Genomic DNA, 19,713 nt, shown 5'->3' with positions numbered 1-19,713 from the left:
CACAACAAAGTGACCAGTTTTAGGCTGTATCCCACAATTGTTCTATGTGTTTTTAAAACTCAAAAGAAGCCTTGTGTGGCTGAAAATTTGAGCAGGGGAAGTGAAGGGGGGAGGGAGAGACTGTGGATTATAATCCCTCCAGCAGTTTCCCCCCCTCAAAACTGCACTCCCCCGATTCAACTTTTCCCCTGCGTAAGAAAAGAAATGGTGACTGCATGTCACCTCTAATTTTCATTTATTCAACTTGCCATGAAGGAGATCAATGTAAAATGATCCATCGCCATGGGGACAACGTGCATTCTGGGGCGACGTGAATGTGGAAATGCCATTCCAAAGCTATGCTGAACATTATGCTGGTTCCTGGTCTTATGAATCATCTCTGGTGGGCCTCCTAATGGAACCACTGAAAATGACTCATTACAGCCCAAGAAAATGAAATGGCCTGTGACTCCAGCAGAAGCCATGGATTACAATGGTTTAGCCTGCTAGATCATTAAGAGCTGTCAAAGACCCCACAATGTGTCACAATGTATGGTAAGGCAAAGATCTGGCGTGTTTTTTGCCCGTATAAAACGAAAATAAAATGTGAGCATTCAAAAGAGGAGAAGATCAATCAGCAGAGGCAGAAAATGAACTAGAGGGATTTTAGCTGACAAGATAAACTTAGAAGTGATTGATTTACAGCCTATTTACTTTAGCGCATACCCATACACCAAAGTTCACAGTCAAACATTTTCGTCCTCTTTATTTGAGTTGCTCTTCAGATTGTACTGTTTGGCGACAGAGAAGGTAAGAAGTATTTCTCTCTTTTGGAGATTAATTAACTCTAAAAAAAGTTATTTCTGGACTAAAGGAGCGGGGCAGAACAATGCATGAACCCCCAAAAGAGGCATAGCTTGAAAAGACCAGAAAACACCTGCAACTTTATTAATGGCAACGCTACTGCAACAGAGGATCAAGCAAGCATTCAAAAACTTACAGCTAAACACACTTACTGAGAGATAAGCTCCAGTGGACACAATGGGACTTACTTCTGAGTAAGCATGCATAGGATTGTGCTATAAAGCTGATGCCCTTCTCTAGTACAGGGGTTGAATGGGTCTGCAGTGAGAGGACATCAGAATATTTGTTCTTCTGGGTCTTCAAAGTATTCTGAAATTCATTCATGTAATAGCTGGTTGTTAGAGGTTGGTTTGCTTTGGATTCATTGTTAAAGCGGGGAGGAAAAATCCTCAACAAATGCAGAGGTGTTGATCCAGAGAAAATAACGACTGGTTCTGCACCAATGCAAAGGCTTACCGGCTCCCCTCCCAGTGACAACATCTTACACCCCCTGAAATGCCACCCCCCCCCCAAAAAGGTAATGTAGTGAGAGGTATTTGCAGCCCAAGAAACAGCTAGCAGATTGTAACATTCAATTACAATTCCCAACACCACTGTTTGTTTCTCTCTGTGTCTATATGTGTGTACAAACATGTAGGAAGAGAGTGTTTTGCATGCATATGCAAATTTCTCTGGATTGTCTACACTTATTGCCCTTTCTTCTAAGAGCCAACAACAATTTCTCATCTATTTATTAATACATCTATCTATATCTATATCTATATCTATATCTATATCTATATCTATATATCTATATATCTATATATCTATATATCTATATCCATATCTATCTATATCTATATATTAACTTTCCATATACTGTATTTACTTGAATGTAGTGTTCCATCGAATCTAATGCGCACCTTAATTTTCAAAGCCTTGAAACCAAAAAGGTATTTGATGTCGGATGTAAACGCGCCATCAAATCCAATGTGCACCCTAATTTTCGTAATGTGATTTGGCCAAAAAAGGTGCTCATTACATTCGAGCAAATACAGCATATGCATCCAAGGCATGTCCAATTAATTTTAACTTCATTACATTTACTTATTATAAATCCCGTTATTTAAACACAGTGAACACTTTCATTGAATACTTTATCTACTTCGTGTTGTATCCAGATAACATTGCCTCAAAGTAGACCCACTGAAATCCTGAAATCAATGGACACAAGTTAGCCACATCCATTCATTTCAATAGGTCTACCCTGAGTGTGACTACCACTGGCTAGAAGCATATATGTATTACAGAAAGTTGTTCGCTCACTCTGATTTTGGACATCTCTTAAGCTATCATAACAAAGTTTTGCATGACAGCTCCTGAGATCCAAGGGGCAACTTTTCATCTATGTTTGGCTAGAACATTTTGAATCTAGATAGCAGACTTAACCTTTCAAAACTGCCCTGATGTTTGGGTTTCTTAGCATTCCCAAGCAATCTCAGGTACAAGGCTGCTAGGATGAAATAGCTATGCCTGCATTAAATGCAAAACTTTACAACTGCACTCTGTAGGTTCTGTTACAGAACTCCAGTTCTCGATGCATAGTTGCTTGGGAAGGTGTGCCCTTCTTGCAGCTGGTTTTTGTGTGTGTTGTGAACGGCCAATGTACGTTCCTGCCTCAAGTCAGATGCACACAAGGGATTATGGGTACTGTGCAGTCTCCTAAGATACTACATGAAATGGACCACCTGCCAGTCCTTTATGGGAACTTTGGCCCAAGGCAATAGATATGGGTCACTTCTGATAGAAGGATCTTTGCAACCTTTCTACTGATTAGAGCCTGTGTCTTGGAAGCCTCACCTTTTGTTATAAAGGAAATACCTTTTGGAAAAGTTAAGAGATTTCTGCGGGGGGTGGGGGGGTTAAGCTGAATTTTTAAAGCTTGCACTAGTGACTTTTAATCCACGGCCTCACTAGGTGTTTGACATTCCCCTTCATTGTCCCCACCTGCCCCCACCGGCTCAGGTCTCCCTCCCGTCCGATGAGATTGGTGCCTGTTCATGTTTTCCTGGGTGTTGAATCAGCTGTTTGCTTAACTGTGCGCACAGTGTTATATTCTGGGAAACCAACTCCATTTCCAATTTACAAAAAAGCATCCATTATTTGTTTTTGCTCATTCGGCAGGTGCAAAGTAATTAGCCCTTACTGAGCCTTGAAGATGTGAATGCTGAATTTCTGGTCTGTTTGTTTTTTTTAAATGAAAGCCAATATGCAGATGCATCTGTGCTTCACCCCATTTCAGTAAAATAGGCCTGTAATTACAAGGTGCTGAAGGGCTTCATGTTGATATCCTAGTTCTATTTCAAATGAACTGGATGCCTGCAGTCAAGTCATTGGCTCATTAGTTCAATATATACAATTCAGCCCGACTAGCACCCATTGTTCCCTGAGCTCTCATTGAGCTAGGAGGGTTGGCTCCAACTGGCAGACTCCTCCTACCCGCCCCCATCAAAATCTAGGCTCCTAACCCCAGCATATCCCATCAATCGCGTGATAAGAAATACCCAAAAAACTATTGCAGGTCGAAGGAGGACCCACAAAACTGGACTTAGGGATGGATAAACATGTCAACTTCTGTCCTCCAAGTTCCTCATTTTTACGATATTAAATTCAGTCCATCACATTTTCACACCAATTCGTGAGTTTGTTTTCCTAATGAAATTTTACCAGCATTTTAGCGCAATCGTCTCCTAATAAACGCCTTTGTGTGTGCAGTTTTGGCTCACACACATATTTTTTGCAAGCAATTTCCGCTCACAGAATGCATCTTTGTATACAATTTTCACACTTTACCCTAGTATGTGCAATTGAAAACTCATTACTCGGCTGGAGAATTGCAGTGTAAAATATAAAGGAGTGCAAATTTTGAAGGATGACTGTTTTTTGGTTTGAAAAGCGAGGATTTGCTGGGTTTGCCTTTAAATACAAACTGAATAGAATTTTCTTCCCGCATCCCTAAGACTGGGCTCGATGGACAAACAGTCTGGTCTGGCATAAGCCACCTTTCTAGGTTCCTCCCATTGTGCAATCCAATTACAGCCTCCGTAAAGCGAAACCGATTCCCAAGCAAGCTTCCTAAAAGCTTTCTAGTTCCAGAGTGTCTTAACTGTGATGTTTTGAACCTTCCAGTGTCTCGGTTGTGAAGATGAAGCTGCTGCTGCGTTCAGCTTTTTTCTCCCTCACAGTAACACTTGCATTGTGTGGAATCAAAGGTTTGCAAGAGCATTTTGAGCAACTCGGCGTTCAGTCTCTCAATCCTCGTGGGCTCCACAACAATGGGACTCTTAGCGTGGCCAATCTCTCGCCCGAGTTTCACCAGGAGAATACGGTGACCAATGACTTGAGCACTGAAGGTGAGGAAGAGGAAGACTATCTTGACTTTGAAACTTTGTTCAGAGAAGATTACGACGACGTTGACATAATTGATCCAGATATCACCTCTGAGTTCAAACAAGGGAATATCCTTAAACTTTTCCAAGGGAAAACCAGAATTCAGCGCCTCAATATCCTCAACGCAAACTTTGCCTTCAACCTTTACCGGAGTCTGAAGGACAAAGCAAACTCCTCAGAGAACATCCTTTTGGCTCCAGTTGGAATTTCCACAGCCATGGCTATGATTTCAATGGGACTGAAAGGTCAGACGCAGGAGGAAGTTTTGGATTCTCTTGGCTTCACCGAGTTTGTCAATGCCAGCTCCAAATATGACATTACGACCATTCACAACCTCTTCCAGAAACTCACTCACCGGCTCTTCAGGAGGAATTTTGGCTACACGCTCAGGTCAGTCAATGACCTTTATATCCAGAAACAATTCCCTGTCCTCAGTGAATTCAAAAACAACATGAAGAGGCACTATTTCGCTGAGGCTCAACTGGCCGACTTCTCAGATCCAACTTTCATCTCGAAAGCCAACCAACGTATTCTGAAGCTCACCAAAGGATTGATAAAGGAAGCTATGGTGAACGTACCCCCAACCACCATCATGATGGTCCTCAACTGCTTGTACTTTAAAGGTAAAGAAACAAAACAAAGCGATGGTGATTTCACCCAAGTACAAATGCATAAACTAAGAGATTACCAAACAGAATCCTAGCAACTATCGTATTTTTCGCTCTATAGACCATAAGACGCACCTAGTTTTTGGAGGAGGAAAACAAGAAAAAAAAAATTCTGAATCCCAGAAGCTAGAACAGCAAGGGGGAGCACTGCGCAGAGATCCTTCTTGCTGTTCTGGCTTCTGGGATAGCTGCGCAGCCTGCATTTGCTCCATAAGATGCACACACATTTCCCCTTACTTTTTAGAGCGAAAAATACGGTACATAAAAAAGAGTGACTAGACAAGTGATCAGCCTTGGTTTTACAAACTGCAATCCTCTTGTTTTTAAAAACAGGCATCTGTCGATATTAAACGCAGCATTTCAGCCAGCTTCACAGAAATCATCTCTTAAAACATATTAAGGACATAAACAATCAAAGGTTACATAAGGTTAAAAAGACCAAATACACCTGCTGTTTCACTGCTCTGATACTGGTACAAATTCCAAGCGCTAAATGAACTGCCACATACTTTATTTTTTGTATTTCATTGCCATTTAATTCCAACTTTTAACACACACCCCATCGTCCCCACATGCATATATATTGAGGATTACACGTCATATATCTGATGAAGCAGACTACTCTAGTCCACGAAAGCTTACGCCATAATAGTTTTCTTCTTCTTCAAGGTGCCAAAATATACTTAGCTGCTTTTGCTGCAGCAAACTAACACAGTTACCCTCTCTGGAAATTAGCTGTTTATGACTCCACCTTTGATAAAGCCAGCAGTTTACTCATTCAGCTGCGTTCATCAATCATGAGCAACTATGAGTGGTATCCTCCAGAATACATTTGATAAAAGGTAAAGGGACCCCTGCCCATTAGGTCCAGTCGTGGCCAACTCTGGGGTTGCGGCGCTCATCTTGCTTTATTGGCCAAGGGAGCCGGCGTACAGCTTCCGGGTCATGTGGCCAGCAGGACTAAGCCGCTTCTGGCGAACCAGAGCAGTGCACGGAAACGCCGTTCACCTTCCCGCCAGAGCGGTACCTATTTATCTACTTGCACTTTGACGTGATTTCGAACTGCTAGTTGGCAGGAGCAGGGACCGAGCAACGGGAGCTCACCCTGTCGCAGGGATTCGAACCCCCGACCTTCTGATCGGCAAGTCCTAGGCTCTGTGGTTTAACCCACAACGCCACCCACATCCCAATACATTTGATACCAAGTCTTAACAAAAAGGAGCTGGCTGTTCTTTTAAAAAAGGAGGAGCTAATAAACATAAATTTGTCAGAACGATATCTTAAAAGCCCTGCTAGACCAGATCTTGTGAGCCAAACAGACAAACTTGCCGGCTCCCAGTAAGGAGTCCACACCCCTTTTGTCAAGAGTCAGTTTGACTCAGTGTGTCATCTAAACCTAGACTGGGGTTAAGATCAATCCTTAGCTACAGATCATGGTTAAGGAGTAGAGAGACCTTAGGTACAACTTAGGGTTTGGACGACATTCTAAGCCAAGCCTATCATGCCATGCTGTGCTGAAGGATCAGGGATGAAGCAATGTAGTCCTGGTAAGCCATAGTTTGGGCTCACTGTGATGTGTGAACGAGGCCTTCAGGTCTTGCTTGTGGGATTCCTAGAGGCAACTGGCCACAGTGGTGATCAGAACGCTGGACATGATGGGCATTTAGGCCTTGTTCACACATCACAGTAAAACAAACTATGGTTTACCAGTTGTCACTCTCCAGAAACTTATACTGTCTCTGAGCCTGCAGGGGGGACATAATAATCCCTGCTTCAATTGTCCTCTATGTGTTGAAGTCCCCACTAAACGTGTTAATTAGAAAAAAGTGTGCCACCTCTCAAAATGCATAGCGGCCTTCCTTGGAAGTGCCAAACCTGTATGAAATACTGCTTTCGGCTTCTATTTTTATATTCGGAAATACCTGAAACTATGCCAAATCGTAACTCTTTTCCTTCCCAAGCTACATTTTATGTATTGAGTTTTCTTCTGTGTTGACAGGAACCTGGGAAAATAAGTTTCCCGTGGAAATGACACGCAAACACACATTCCGCTTGAACGAGAAAGAGACTGTGAAGGTTTCCATGATGCAGACGAAGGCCAATTTCCTGGCCACTGTAGATCACGAGCTAGATTGCGGGGTGCTCCAGTTGCCGTACGTGGGCAACATCAGCATGTTGATTGTACTGCCGTATAAGCCGTCAAGCATGAGGACACTAGAGAAGCAACTGACTCCTCAGCTGGTAGAGAAGTGGCAGGAGAGCATGACTAACAGGTAATTCCTTTACTCGGGGTTTTGTTTCTTTCCTAATGACCTTTCACTGCATGATATGAAGAAGAGTTTGGATTTGATATCCCGCTTTATCACTACCCAAAGGCGTCTCAAAGTGGCTAACATTCTCCTTTCCCTTCCTCCCCCACAACAAACACTCTGTGAGGTGAGTGGGGCTGAGAGGCTTCAGAGAAGTGTGACTGGCCCAAGGTCACCCAGCAGCTGCATGTGGAGGAGCGGAGACGCGAACCCGGTTCCCCAGATTACGAGTCTATTGCTCTTAACCACTACACCACACTGGCTCCCATGAATAGCCTATGTGTTATTTGATGCACATCACTGCATCAAACTGTCCAACGCTGTCATAGCCAAACTGCTGTAACTGGGTTGTATCCAATGTTCAACTTATGCAGAGTAGGCCCATCGAAAATAATGGACATGGCTAACTAGGTATTTTAATTTCAGTGGGTCTACTCTGAGTAAGTTGAACACTGGATACAACAAGTGGATCTACTCTGAGTCTAGCTTAGCTGAATAACTTAGCACAGGCTTCATCAACCCTCCAGATATTTTTGGCCTACAACTCCCATGATCCCTAGCTAGCAGGACCAGTGGTCAGGGATGATGGGAACCGTAGTCTCAAAACATCTGGAGGGCTGAGGTTGAGGAAGTCTGATGCAGCACAACTAAACTCAAGTGGAATATGATCTCAAATGGGGTGGGGGGAAAAGAGCAGGAAATTAGAAAGAGCTTCCAATTCCTTGGTCCTGCCCAGGAGTTCAAAAACACCATTCTGTCCTTATCCATCTAGCCTACAGACTCAATGCTACAGCTCCAAAGGGGATGCTACTAAAAGAGGAGACTAATGTATACCAAAGAACTAGTCACACTGTGCAAAGCAGGCGTGCTACAGTATAATTTAAACTCTGTATGACAAGAGGCTCCAACACTGCGTAACATGGATTAAGAACTGTTCTGCACCCTTGGCTTGAGTCAACTTAAGCCTGTGACATTGTTTTGTTCTCCCTAGAACGAGAGAAATAATGCTACCTAAATTTAAGCTGGAGAAGAGCTATGACTTGATTGAGTATCTGAAAAAACTGGGAGTAAATGAGCTGTTCTCCCAAAATGGCAACTATTCTGGGATATCGGAAGAGAGAATCAACATTGAGAAGGTAACTAGCTTTGGCACAACCTGATCATCCTCTCAAGGATGGCATTGCATAACAAAATAAAGCACATTGGAGCAAAACCATCCTCCCCGTCAACACCTCTCTCTTCACTCTATTGTTTCAGAGTGAGCCTAGAGGAAAAGCTATTTACGCAGGTAAAGAGAAATTGTTTGGCTCCTCTCACTTGCATCTTCCCTTTTATGCAAACTTGGGCCCAGTGTTGCCTACAGGACCGCCTCTCCTGGTATGTTCCATGGAGGACATTACGGTCTTCAAACCAAAACATCTTGGAGGTCCCGGGCCACAGAGAGGTTAGGCTGGCCTCAACCAGAGCCAGGGCTTTTTTGGCTATGGCTCCAATCTGGTGGAACGCTCTGTCAAGAGAGACTAGGGCCCTGTCGGACTTGACATCTTTCCGCAGGGCCCGCAAGACAGAGCAGTTCCACCAGGCCTTTGGCCAGAGCACAGCCTGACCCCCTCCTTTGGCAATCCTCACAGAACTCTAGCCCAATGGTTGCCATTAATCTGATTTGAACTGATTTTATAATGAACTGATTTTAGAATGTTGTATCATTTTACTGTTGTTAGCCACTCTGAGCCCAGCATCAGATGGGAAGGGCGGGATATAAATAAAATATTATATTATTATTATTATTATTATTTCTCAAGAAACCAGAAAAAGTGCAGTTCTAAAAGGTTCAGTCTGCCATCTTTATTCAAAATGGCATTCAGCTACACCCAAACATGGATGAAAACCTGCTCCTTCATCTCAGAAACCATCATGCAAAATGTGGTTAGGGCATCTTAAGAGGTGTTCAAATGCAAAGCGGGCAAACAGCTTTCCAAAATATTTGTGGTTGTATCCAGTGTGAGTCACACTCAGGATGGACCTATTGAAATGAACAGGCATGGCTAACTTGGGCCCATTCATCTGAGTGGGTCTATTCAGAGCAAAGGTTAGCTGGATACAACACAGAGTAGATAAAGTATTAATGACCGATTTTGTTGCAGGTGTTCCCTGAGTCTAAATGAAGGCATTGTCCAAGTGCATAGCCAACAAACAAACAAACCTTCCAAAACATACAGTAAATGAGACACCCAGACAACCCTGACTTTATATGTCAGTGGGCAGATACATGAACAGCTGCCCCTTAAGTACCCGGCAGAAGACAGACTCAGATTTTGGCTGGGTGCTTCCCCTCATATTCACATCTTTGGCACCCAGCAGCCCAGAATCTCCCTAACACAAAGGAAACCCAATTTTACCCACCCAACAAGATTCCGGAGCACCCCTTCATCAGAAATGTGGTACCAATAAGCTGAGGCAGAAGGCAGGAAAGTACTTGAATGGCGACTCATGCCTTGACCTTTAGGAAGCAGGTGAGCCTAGCAAACAGGTGATGGAAAAGAGATCCTGGAATATTGGATAACAGGCAAGAAATCTGATCAACAAAGCTGTAGCCCTCCAGGTGCTGTTCGACTATCACTCCCAGCATCCCTGACCATCAGCCAGGATGGCCAGGGCTGATAGGAGTCCAAAATCTGGAGGATCAGAAATTCTCTGTTCTATTAAAGGCATAAGTTCAAATCAGAGCATGTTTAAGGCAACTTGCTGGGCTCTTGGTTATCTGACTGTGGACGACCATCTCAGGAGCCCTGGCTCCCCAACCATCTGCAATCATTCCAATACATAAGTTTCTAGCCATGATGGTGCCCAAGACTGCTTGGATTATGACCCACTGTTTTGCAGCAGGCAAAGCTTACCTCCTGCTAAGTTTTTAGAACCCTGCAGGTGTTGGCTGAGAAAGGGGACAACTCAATAACATCACCAAAGCAGAAGAAATGGAAGCCACAGCAATGACTGAGCTAAAGGTTATAGAGATGGTTTGTGGCTTGGCCAGGCCTTTGTACAGTTAAGGTATCCAAGACATGGTGTTTGGTCTTCTACTGCATGCTTGTGCTCCATAATTTCCCCCTTCTTTTTTTACAGTTCAATCATCAGGGGACAATTACAGTGAATGAAGAAGGCACCGAGGCGGCGTCTGTGACCACAGTAGCCTTCATGCCCCTTTCAGCTCAAATTCGCTTCATCATTGATCGCCCTTTTATCTTTCTCATCTATGAGCACCGCACCAACTGCCTGCTTTTCATGGGCCGAGTCGTCAACCCAAACAAGTTGTAAAAGAAGAGGCAAGCTTTCGAGATAGGTACATCTAGGCAACCTTAATGCGTCTTAAATAGAACCATTTTTCTATGCCAATTAAGTGTCTGTGTTAGTCGTAAGTGCTATTGCGTGAAAAATGTAAGGCTACCAAATCAAAACCACAGCAATATATTGTTTAATTACAATTTGTAAGAGGAAATATTGCTGCAAAGTACTAAAAACACCCTGTTCTGTTTCATCCAAAGCTACCTGGAGGTCAGAGGCATTCTCTTGGAGAACATTTTCATGCCGCCTGAAGGGTGAATAAAAATTGGCTCCACTGAGCTTCAAAAAGTCAGATTATTAACAGCAGCAGCTTTTCAGTTACTAAAAATGGATGCTGTCTATGTTCTTCCCAGTCGGCCAAAGAGATTTTAAACTTTAATTATAAAAGAACCATTGATGTTTGACAAGAGCAATACAAAATACTCATCAGGAATATTGAACTGGGTTTCATTTAAAACTTGGTGAAACTTAAGGATGCTACATGAATTCTTTGTGGGTGAGGAGAGAGAATGTGCAAAGACCTAGGGGGAAACACGATTCCTCGTCAGCTTGACTGATGAAAATGCAGAGAGTGGACGCTGTCCATATACCATCGGGAAGGTCTAACAACGTAAAGAGAAGAAAAAGTCTTACACTTATGGATGTTGGGATCCAAGACTGAGAGGTGGTAACCCTGAACAAAATATTACAAAATTAAATGTAGCAATAATGGAAGAAAAAAATGAAGACAGCAAGCTGCCTTAAACCCAGTTGGTTCATCTAGCCTAGAATTACCGGTACCTACTCTTAACTAGTATTGTCTTCCCTAAGACAGCCATGGGGAACCTCTGTCTGTCCATATCTTGCTGAACTACAACTCCCATAAACCCTGGCAATTGACCACACTTACTGAGGCTGATGGGAGTTGTAGTTCAGCAGCTTTTGGCGGGCCAAAGGTTTCCCACGCCTCCCCTAAGTTCTCAAACAGAGAAGGAACTGCTGCTCAAAATGCTTTTGAAGTGGCTGTGGCAGGGATTTAACATGGGGCCTTCTGCAAGCCATGCAGGTGTTCTGCTACTGATACTCCTCTCCTATTAAAGTCAGCTTAGGGCTGAACAGAAAGAGCATGAACTCAGCTGCATTATTTGAGGAATCCATATAGGGCAAACAGTATCGTTTTGCAAGAACACAAACACTTACTTTCACTCTGTAACTCCGCTACCTGTCTGAAGCAAGAACAAATCTGCACTTTGAACAGCATAGTTGTTGTACTGACATTTATGCAACCCAGAGAGGTCCTAACTAAAGTACAAGCAATCATGTACACATGCAGAGATTGTTCCTATATTATTTTTTAAAGAAGCGTACCCTGGAGTTATGAGAAGGCTTGATATAAAAAAGTTTCCATTATCTCCGAGAGTATCAACATAATTAGAAAGTTATTTCATATTTAATAAAAGGTTGTGCTGAAATTCTGAATTTGGATGCTGCATGCAGTTTTATTTTCTTTGCTGCCAGTGTAAGGTGACTTTTGTATAAGAAAATTCAAGCACCAGCCATTTAAATATAAGCACATTGCCTCACACATGTGCTTTAATCTGTCCCACTGAAACCACTGAGGCTTAGATGCTCTACAAGCTATGTTTGTGTGTGTGCAAGTTATTATTTTCTTTTCTTGCCTGCTTTTCAAGATGCCTGTCTTTATTCAAAGCAAAGATGGTACATGAAAATTTTCAACACTATTGCAGCAAGCCAAAGTACCACCTAAAACAATTCTTCCCCAAAAGGCAGGATTTATATAGAAGTTCTGGATGGCTACAAACTCTGATTTGAGTCCAAAAGAGCCCTAGGCTCAAGGGGAGACCCCAATTTTCACTGATTCTATTCTCCAGCTGCAGCCACAAAAACCACATTCAAATGGGCTCAGTTTGGGGCAGCAATTTGGGGAGGTACCAGCAAGAAAGAGGATGGGGGGAGGAAACCCATACTGGAAACTAGGGCTGAAAGCCCTATAAGCAAGTACAGTCACACCTCGGATGTCAAACACCTTGTGACTCATGTTTTGGCTCCAGAACGCCGCAAAACCAGAAGTGAGTGTTCCGGTTCGCGAACATTCTTTGGAACCCAAATGTCCAACGTGGCTTCCATGGCTTCTGATTGGCTGCAAGAGTTTCCTGCAGCCAATCGGAAGCCGCGCCTTGGTTTCCGAACGTTTTGGAAGTCGAATGGACTTCCGTTCGACTTTCGAGGTACGACTGTACTCATTTCAAAAAAGATTTCACTGTAATCCGAGAAAATATTTAATAAATACAATTTTTTAAAAGCATTTAATACATGAAACTTCTGTATCGAAGTAATTTCTATATTGGAAGGTGGGGGAGAATGTGTACCAACTGCACACAAAGTTCTGTGTAAATCAGTTTCTATTTTGTTGCATGTGCTAATCAGCTCCCAAACACATTCCTGCATCAAGAGATGAGTTCATACGTTCGTCAGAAGAAGACTACATGCTTCCCCCTCCCCTTTTGCATAAATCATCTCCCTGCTGGAAAAGCAAGAACTGCAACAAAATGGTGCAGCACAGAGTGCTTGGATTCTATATTCCAGGCCACAAGCCATGCCATCTTTTAGGGCACTCTATTCCAATCTCCTATGGTTCACCCCGTGGGTGGCACTGTGGGTTAAACCACAGAGCCTAGGACTTGCTGATCAGAAGGTCGACGGTTCGAATCCCCGCAACGGGGTGAGCTCCCGTTGCTCTATCCCTGCTCCTGCCAACATAGCCGTTTGAAAGCACGTCAAAGTGCAAATAGATAAATAGGTACCGCTCCAGCGGGAAGGTAAACAGTGTTTCCGTGCGCTGCTCTGGTTTGCCAGAAGCGGCTTAGTCATGCTGGCCACATGACCCGGAAGCTGTATGCCGGCTCCCTTGGCCAGTAAAGCGAGACGAGCGCCGCAACCCCAGAGTCGGCCACAACTGGACCTAATGGTCAAGGGTCCCTTTACCTTTACGGTTCACCCACTGCTCCAGACACACTGGATTTTGCGGCCACTCTGTCATCACTGAGTTGCTTTGCCCCCCTCCCCTTTCTGAAAATGTAGCATTCCTCCCAAGAATGGGGATAGCATCCTGACTTATTTCTCACTGGCCCTACAACAATCATCCCTCAGTGCCTGAGCTGGGTTTTAGCATGTATCAAGAACGGGGAAGCTGTGGTCTTCCAGATGTTACGGCCAAGGAAGAAATGAGTTGTGGTTCAGCAACATCTGGAGGGCACAGGTTCCCCATGGCAGGTATATACGATGTTGCGTGTCAAGTGGCCATTTTGAAGAGTACTCCTCGCCGCTTACCAGAAACAGATCAATTCCTAGCTAGCAACCTTTTAAAAAAGGCTAAGCAGAAAAGCACTTGCAATAGGAGCTGGGAACTCTTGATCACCACAAATTGTGCAAGAAAACTAAATATTTGGTTTACAGGCCCTCAAGGTAACCATTAACTTCTGTTAGGGCTCATAACAGTATTTACAGAGAGCTTAATGGTTGAAAAAATGCAGATTAGGGGGTCTCAGATCAAACACCATAATGGCCTTGAAGTATATATTTTGAAGTCTTTAGTGTAAACATTTTTTTTTTCTGAGGAGGAATTGGTCTTGGCTTGTAGATAGAGAAATTACTGCTTTTCAGAATTCTCGCTGTCTATAAACCAGCCTGAATAAAAAATTCTCTCTCATACAGGAACAAAGACAGAGCTACGCAGGGCTTTTATTTTTACACAACTGCATGCCTCCTCCTTTGTATAAAAAAAGGCTTGCATGCAGTATTTGTCGCAGCACACAGAATACCAACCACCCCATTCCACACACCTGTCCCAATTTTCTCCCCAAGAAGCAGGAAGCATTCCACAGCCACTGAGAATGCTCACTACTCACTGGGCTGCTTTTCGGAAAGTTCTCCCCTCAGATATTTTTTTTCCTCCTAAAGTGTTTTGGTTTTTTTGTACTCACCAAGGCTGCTGGTACCTCCCCTCTTGTGAATGCTATGTGATCATATTGATAAGGACATTCAGCCATCTTTAACGCTATTGCTATTACAGTGGTGCCTCGCAAGACGAAAAGAATCCGTTCCGCGATTCTCTTCGTCTAGCGGTTTTTTCGTCTTGCGAAGCAAGCCCATTGACGGATTAGCGGATTAGCGCTATTAGCGGTTTAGCGGCTTTTAGCGATCAGCTGTTAAGCGGCTTATCAGCAGATCAGCTGATAAGCGGCTTAGCGCATTAGGAAAAGGGGGGGAAACCCGCAGGAACTCGCAAGACATTTTCGTCTTGCGAAGCAAGCCCATAGGGAAATTCGTTTTGCAAAGCGCCTCCAAAACGGAAAACCCTTTCGTCTAGCGGGTTTTCCGTCTTGCGAGGCGTTCATCTTGCGGGGCACCACTGTATTGTGAGCCATTTTGAGCTCGACACTGCTGTTGGAAAAGTGGAATATAAATATGAAATCAAATCAGATGGGTGGCTCCCTTTTGGCAACATAGGCAGTAACACTCACCGCCTCAACTTTGGAAATACAGTGGTACCTCAGGTTAAGTACTTAATTCGTTCCGAAGGTCCGTTCTTAACCTGAAACTATTCTTAACCTGAAGACCACTTTAGCTAATGGGGCCTCCCGCTGCCGCCGCGCCGCCAGAGCACAATTTCTGTTCTGATCCTGAAGCAAAGTTCTTAACCTGAGGTAATATTTCTGGGTTAGCGGAGTCTGTAACCTGAAGCGTATGTAACCTGAAGCGTATGTAACCCGAGGTACCACTGTAGAGGGAATGATTCTAAACCAACTAGGTTTTGCAGCAACTTAAATTGGGTCCAATTCCCATCAGCTCCGGTTAGCAAGGCGAGTGTTCAGGAATGATGGAAGATGTAGCCCAGCAAAATCTAGAGACCCACAGGTTCCCCACCCATCTTAAAAACTAACAAACCCATTATAGCATAAGTTTTTGTGGACTGCAATACACTACATCAGATGCATGAGTATACACACACACACACACACACACACACACAGTCATACCTTGGAAGTTGAATGGAATCCATTCCGGAAGTCCATTTGATTTCCAAAATGTTCGAAAACCAAGGTGTGGTTTCTGATTGGCTACAGGAAGCTCCTGCAGCCAATCGGAAGCTACAGAAGCCACGTCGGACGTTCGGGTTCCAAAGAAAGTTTGCAAACCGGAACACTCACTTCCAGGTTTGTGACATTTGGGAGCCAAAACGTTCAAGAACTAAGCTGTTAAAAAACCAAGGTACGACTGTATATACACACAAATGGGGGAAGAATGGTAAACAATGACTTTAGAAGGAAATGAAATGCAGAAAGTATGGATGGGAACGATTATTAACAGCGACAATTAAAAAAACACACCTATTGTTAACAGAAATATCCTGGGATCAGTAAGCCAGCACACACACACACACACACACACACACACACACACACACTTTATATTTTTTTTCAGTTAACAAGACAGAACTATATTAAACAGTTTCACAAGTTTCAATGAAATCATGTTCTTAAACAGATGATCACTGTCTTGTACTTTTAGCAAGGGGGTGGGAGGGTCAATCATCATTTTACATATTTCTCCGTTCAGATTTTCCCAAAATATCCAGCTTCCAAGCACAGTGCCCTGCTCCAAAAAGTAAATGACCTGGGTTTAAAACACTCACCACAGCAATAACAGGAATCAGAACTCCCAGGTTCCCTGCACTGCTAGATGCCTAAGGAAGAAAAAAGAAAGAAGGGGGGAGGGGAAGAGATGTCAGAAAAGCTGCAGGGGGAAAAATAGAAATTCCCGTAACAATGATAGAAAAGCAACTGCAAGGTCATGAGTAGAGGCTGGCACATGGGCATTCAAGGAAGCCGCTGGTTGCTCAATCAGATCTCATTTCCCCTTGTAATGAAATTAGTTACTGGTAGTAAGATCTGTTTAAGCTGCTTTAGCTTCTAAAGCAAACAAAATGGCTTGACCCAGTAAAACAGCATGCCTATGGTTAATGAGACAGCTCTGTCCCACTTAAGAGCATACAAAACAGCCTACACCAAGTCAGCCCAGTACTGTATGGCCGATTCTGACTGCGTTTAGAGCTAATAAGCTTCTATTCTGAACAGCTGCAAGAAGCTTCATTTCGCGTCCTACCTTTAGCGCTGGGCCTTTTTCACTTGCCCTCTCACTGGCTCTCTTCCCTTCGAGCCCGAGTTGTACGAACAGTTCCAGCAAGTTCATCAGCAATTCGTCCACAAGGTGTTCATCTTGGATGTTTGCAGCTATGTTTGCGAGGGCATTAATAACAGCTAAGGAACAGTGCCTGGCGGGAAGGGGTGGCGGAAAAAGGCAGAATCAGTAAGAGAATCAGCCCTTTGGTTAAATAGTTCCGATTTTCATCCACAGCAGAAGTGGGAAGAGACAGAGCTCAAGGAAAGCACTGAGCTAGATGTTCTAATTTTTTTTAATTGTACTGTTTTAACTTTTTGCGTTTGTTGCCCTTGGTCCTTTGGGAGGAAGGACAAGCTATAATAAGTTTGGATTCATAAGTAAATAATGATAAACAAACAAGAATGTTGTAAGAATGAACCATAAGAATACTGTGCATTCACAGATCAGCTAGAATCTGATGCCTTGCCGCAGGGTTAGCCAACATGATGCCCTCCAGATGCTCCTGGACTACAACTCCCATGATCCCTGGCTACAGACCATGCTGGCTGAGGCTAATGGGAGTTGTAGTCCAACAACATCTGGAAGGCACCGTATTGGATAAACCTGCTTTACCACATAAAAGTTGCATCCGACTGAGTTATACTTGGTGTGGAACCGTTAAAATTAATCAATCTCAGTCACATCCATTAATCTCAGTGGTCTCCTCTGAGTAGGACTATTAGACGTGTCAGCTGCTAGATAGGAAAATTAAACACCAATGACTTTGGGAGGAATCCACAGACTTTAATGAGGCAATAATGCTTTATTTTAAAAAAAAAAATTCCAATGAGCCAGCAAGCATAATAAAAGTTTACCTATATCCATGATCCTTGTAGTCTTTCGTTGCAGAGTATACAATTGAGCTAGCTTTAACACTGATCTGCTGAAACAGATTCCATACCTCCTGGTAAATATATTGCTGAATGAAAATGAAAAGATAAAATTAGCACCAAGTATAGAAAGGTATAACAAAAAAACAAACAAGCCCAAAACCTTCACAAACAGAAAGGCAAAGAACTTTGGCACACCTAATTAATTTTGAACACTGTATCAAAACACACACAGAGCACTCAGAGGAAGCACAAGGTTGTGGGCCAGAGTATGGTCTATTTAATCCCTCATTGCTCTTCACAGAGAGGGACTTGTGGGATACAGGCCATCAGGTCTGCTCCTAGATACAAAGGACTCCCATTGGAGCAAGTCTCCTACTGCGGCTGGAGCTATTCATGTCCCGAACAGCCAGCGTTCCAAAGACTTTGGGCAGAACTAGACATTGCATTAGCAAACATGAGAGCTCAACCGTGTGTCCGCCAAGACGGTGGGAATAAGAGGTGAACGTACTTGCAGGGAAAGGTCATGAGTTCACTGCTTCTCCCTACAAGTGCTGCTCCGCCCCCTGCCCCCCCCCCCAAAAAGCCAGGCTCACTTCTACTTTGGCAGCTTAGCTGTGGGACTGAACCACTTAAAACTGTTGCAGGGGTAGAGGGGTTGCAAGGGGAAATTGGTGTGTAGGGGAAGGAATAAGCACCACTAAAGGGTAAAGGGACCCCTGACCATTAGGTCCAGTCGTGGCCAACTCTGGGGTTGCGGCGCTCTTCTTGCTTTATTGGGCAAGGGAGCCGGTGTACAGCTTCCGGGTCATGTGGCCAGTATGACTAAGCCACTTCTGGTGAACCAGAGCAGCACACAGAAATGCCGTTTACCTTCCTGCCAGAGCGGTACCTATTTATCTACTTGCACTGACATGCTTTTGAACTGCTAGGTTGGCAGGAGCAGGGACTGAGCAACAGGAGCTCACCCCGTCGCGGGAATTCGAACCGCCAACCTTCTGATCAGCAAGTCCTAGGCTCTGCGGTTTAACCCACAGCGCCACCCGCGTCCCTATAGGCACCACTAATTCCCACTAATTCTCTTCAAGGATTACAAAATAACACCGGCTTTTCCTTGGATCACCTAGCTTCTTTCTCCTGCCCCGTTATCTTTCCCTCTGTAGCCTACCCCTGGCACCGATACCCAGGCTCCCATTACTTGTTGCCACCCATCACATGACCTTGTGTGTACAATCAAGGTTCAAAAGGCCTCGCCCAGGACCCAATGGGCCCAACCTGCCAAAACAGGGTAGGGAGACAGCTTACAACTCCCATTCTAATTTTTATCCTTTTTGGCATTTGTATGCTGCCCCATAACATAAAATGTTCTCTGGGTGGCTTGCAGTAAGTAAGTAAAACACAATTTACATTAATGAATGAATTGATTTCATAAAATTTAGGCACCTCTTGATTGTAAGAGGATTCACAAGTGGTGTACAAAAAGATAAATACAAAATGGGACATAAAACCAAAAGCTACATAAAAACATTGTCCTAATCTGAAAAGACCCATTGAAATTAATGAACCTAACTATCTTAGGTCTGTTAATTTCAATTGGTCTACACTGACTAGGAGTTACAGTGGTGCCTCGCAAGACGAAATTAATCCGTTCCGTGAGGCTCTTTGTATAGCGTTTTTTTCGTCTTGCGAAGCAAGCCCATTGACAGCTTAGCGGATTAGCGCTATTAGCGGTTTAGCGGCTTTTAGCGGATCAGCTGATAAGCAGCTTAGGAAAACGGGGGGGAAAGGGAAAAAAACCCGCAGGAACTCGCAAGACATTTTCATCTTGCGAAGCAAGCCCATAGGGAAATTCGTTTTGCGAAGCGCCTGCAAAACGGAAAACCCTTTCGTCTAGCGGGTTTTCCGTCTTGTGAGGCATTCGTCTTGCGGGGCACCACTGTAGTTGGATATGACTCCCTTTTACAATATCTCTGGTGGGTGAGAAGAGAGATCATTTTCAGAAAGGACCTACCCAGACAAAGCACACAAAATAAATGCTGCTGCAGCATTTATAAAACAGGGTTTTGTGAG

The 19,713-nt window shown here is 43.8% G+C and overlaps 2 protein-coding genes across 2 annotated transcripts in view; one reads left to right on the top strand and one right to left on the bottom strand.

The window, feature by feature from the left end:
* Nucleotides 1-19,713, bottom strand: part of PI4KA (phosphatidylinositol 4-kinase alpha) — a 91,574-nt gene that overhangs the window by 42,944 nt on the left and 28,917 nt on the right. The window contains exons 17-19 of the mRNA XM_081842728.1: nt 17,629-17,732; nt 16,757-16,925; nt 16,287-16,337 (exon numbers count right to left, since the gene is read on the bottom strand). Of these exons, the coding sequence (XP_081698854.1) occupies nt 16,287-16,337; nt 16,757-16,925; nt 17,629-17,732 (324 nt within the window). The remainder of the gene's footprint in view (nt 1-16,286; nt 16,338-16,756; nt 16,926-17,628; nt 17,733-19,713) is intronic.
* On the top strand, nt 740-10,879 carry SERPIND1 (serpin family D member 1). Its single transcript, XM_081842807.1, has 5 exons — nt 740-789; nt 4,012-4,895; nt 6,940-7,213; nt 8,241-8,385; nt 10,373-10,879. The coding sequence occupies exons 2-5, from the start codon at nt 4,028-4,030 to the stop codon at nt 10,562-10,564; spliced, it is 1,479 nt and encodes a 492-aa protein (XP_081698933.1). The 5' UTR covers nt 740-789; nt 4,012-4,027; the 3' UTR covers nt 10,565-10,879.

This window comes from Podarcis erhardii (assembly GCF_964252035.2).
Source record: "Podarcis erhardii genome assembly, chromosome: 15".
Classification (NCBI taxonomy): Eukaryota; Metazoa; Chordata; class Lepidosauria; order Squamata; family Lacertidae; genus Podarcis; species Podarcis erhardii.
This window is presented reverse-complemented; position numbering and strand designations above follow the sequence as displayed.

What these genes read in the sequence shown, in the direction of transcription:
- SERPIND1 (XM_081842807.1), top strand. Translation starts at nt 4,028, where the DNA reads ATGAAGCTGCTGCTGCGTTCAGCTTTTTTCTCCCTCACAGTAACACTT. An exon ending in CAACTGCTTGTACTTTAAAG is followed by an intron (nt 4,896 to 6,939) that starts GTAAAGAAACAA and finishes CTGTGTTGACAG; the next exon opens with GAACCTGGGAAAATAAGTTT. An exon ending in CAGGAGAGCATGACTAACAG is followed by an intron (nt 7,214 to 8,240) that starts GTAATTCCTTTA and finishes TGTTCTCCCTAG; the next exon opens with AACGAGAGAAATAATGCTAC.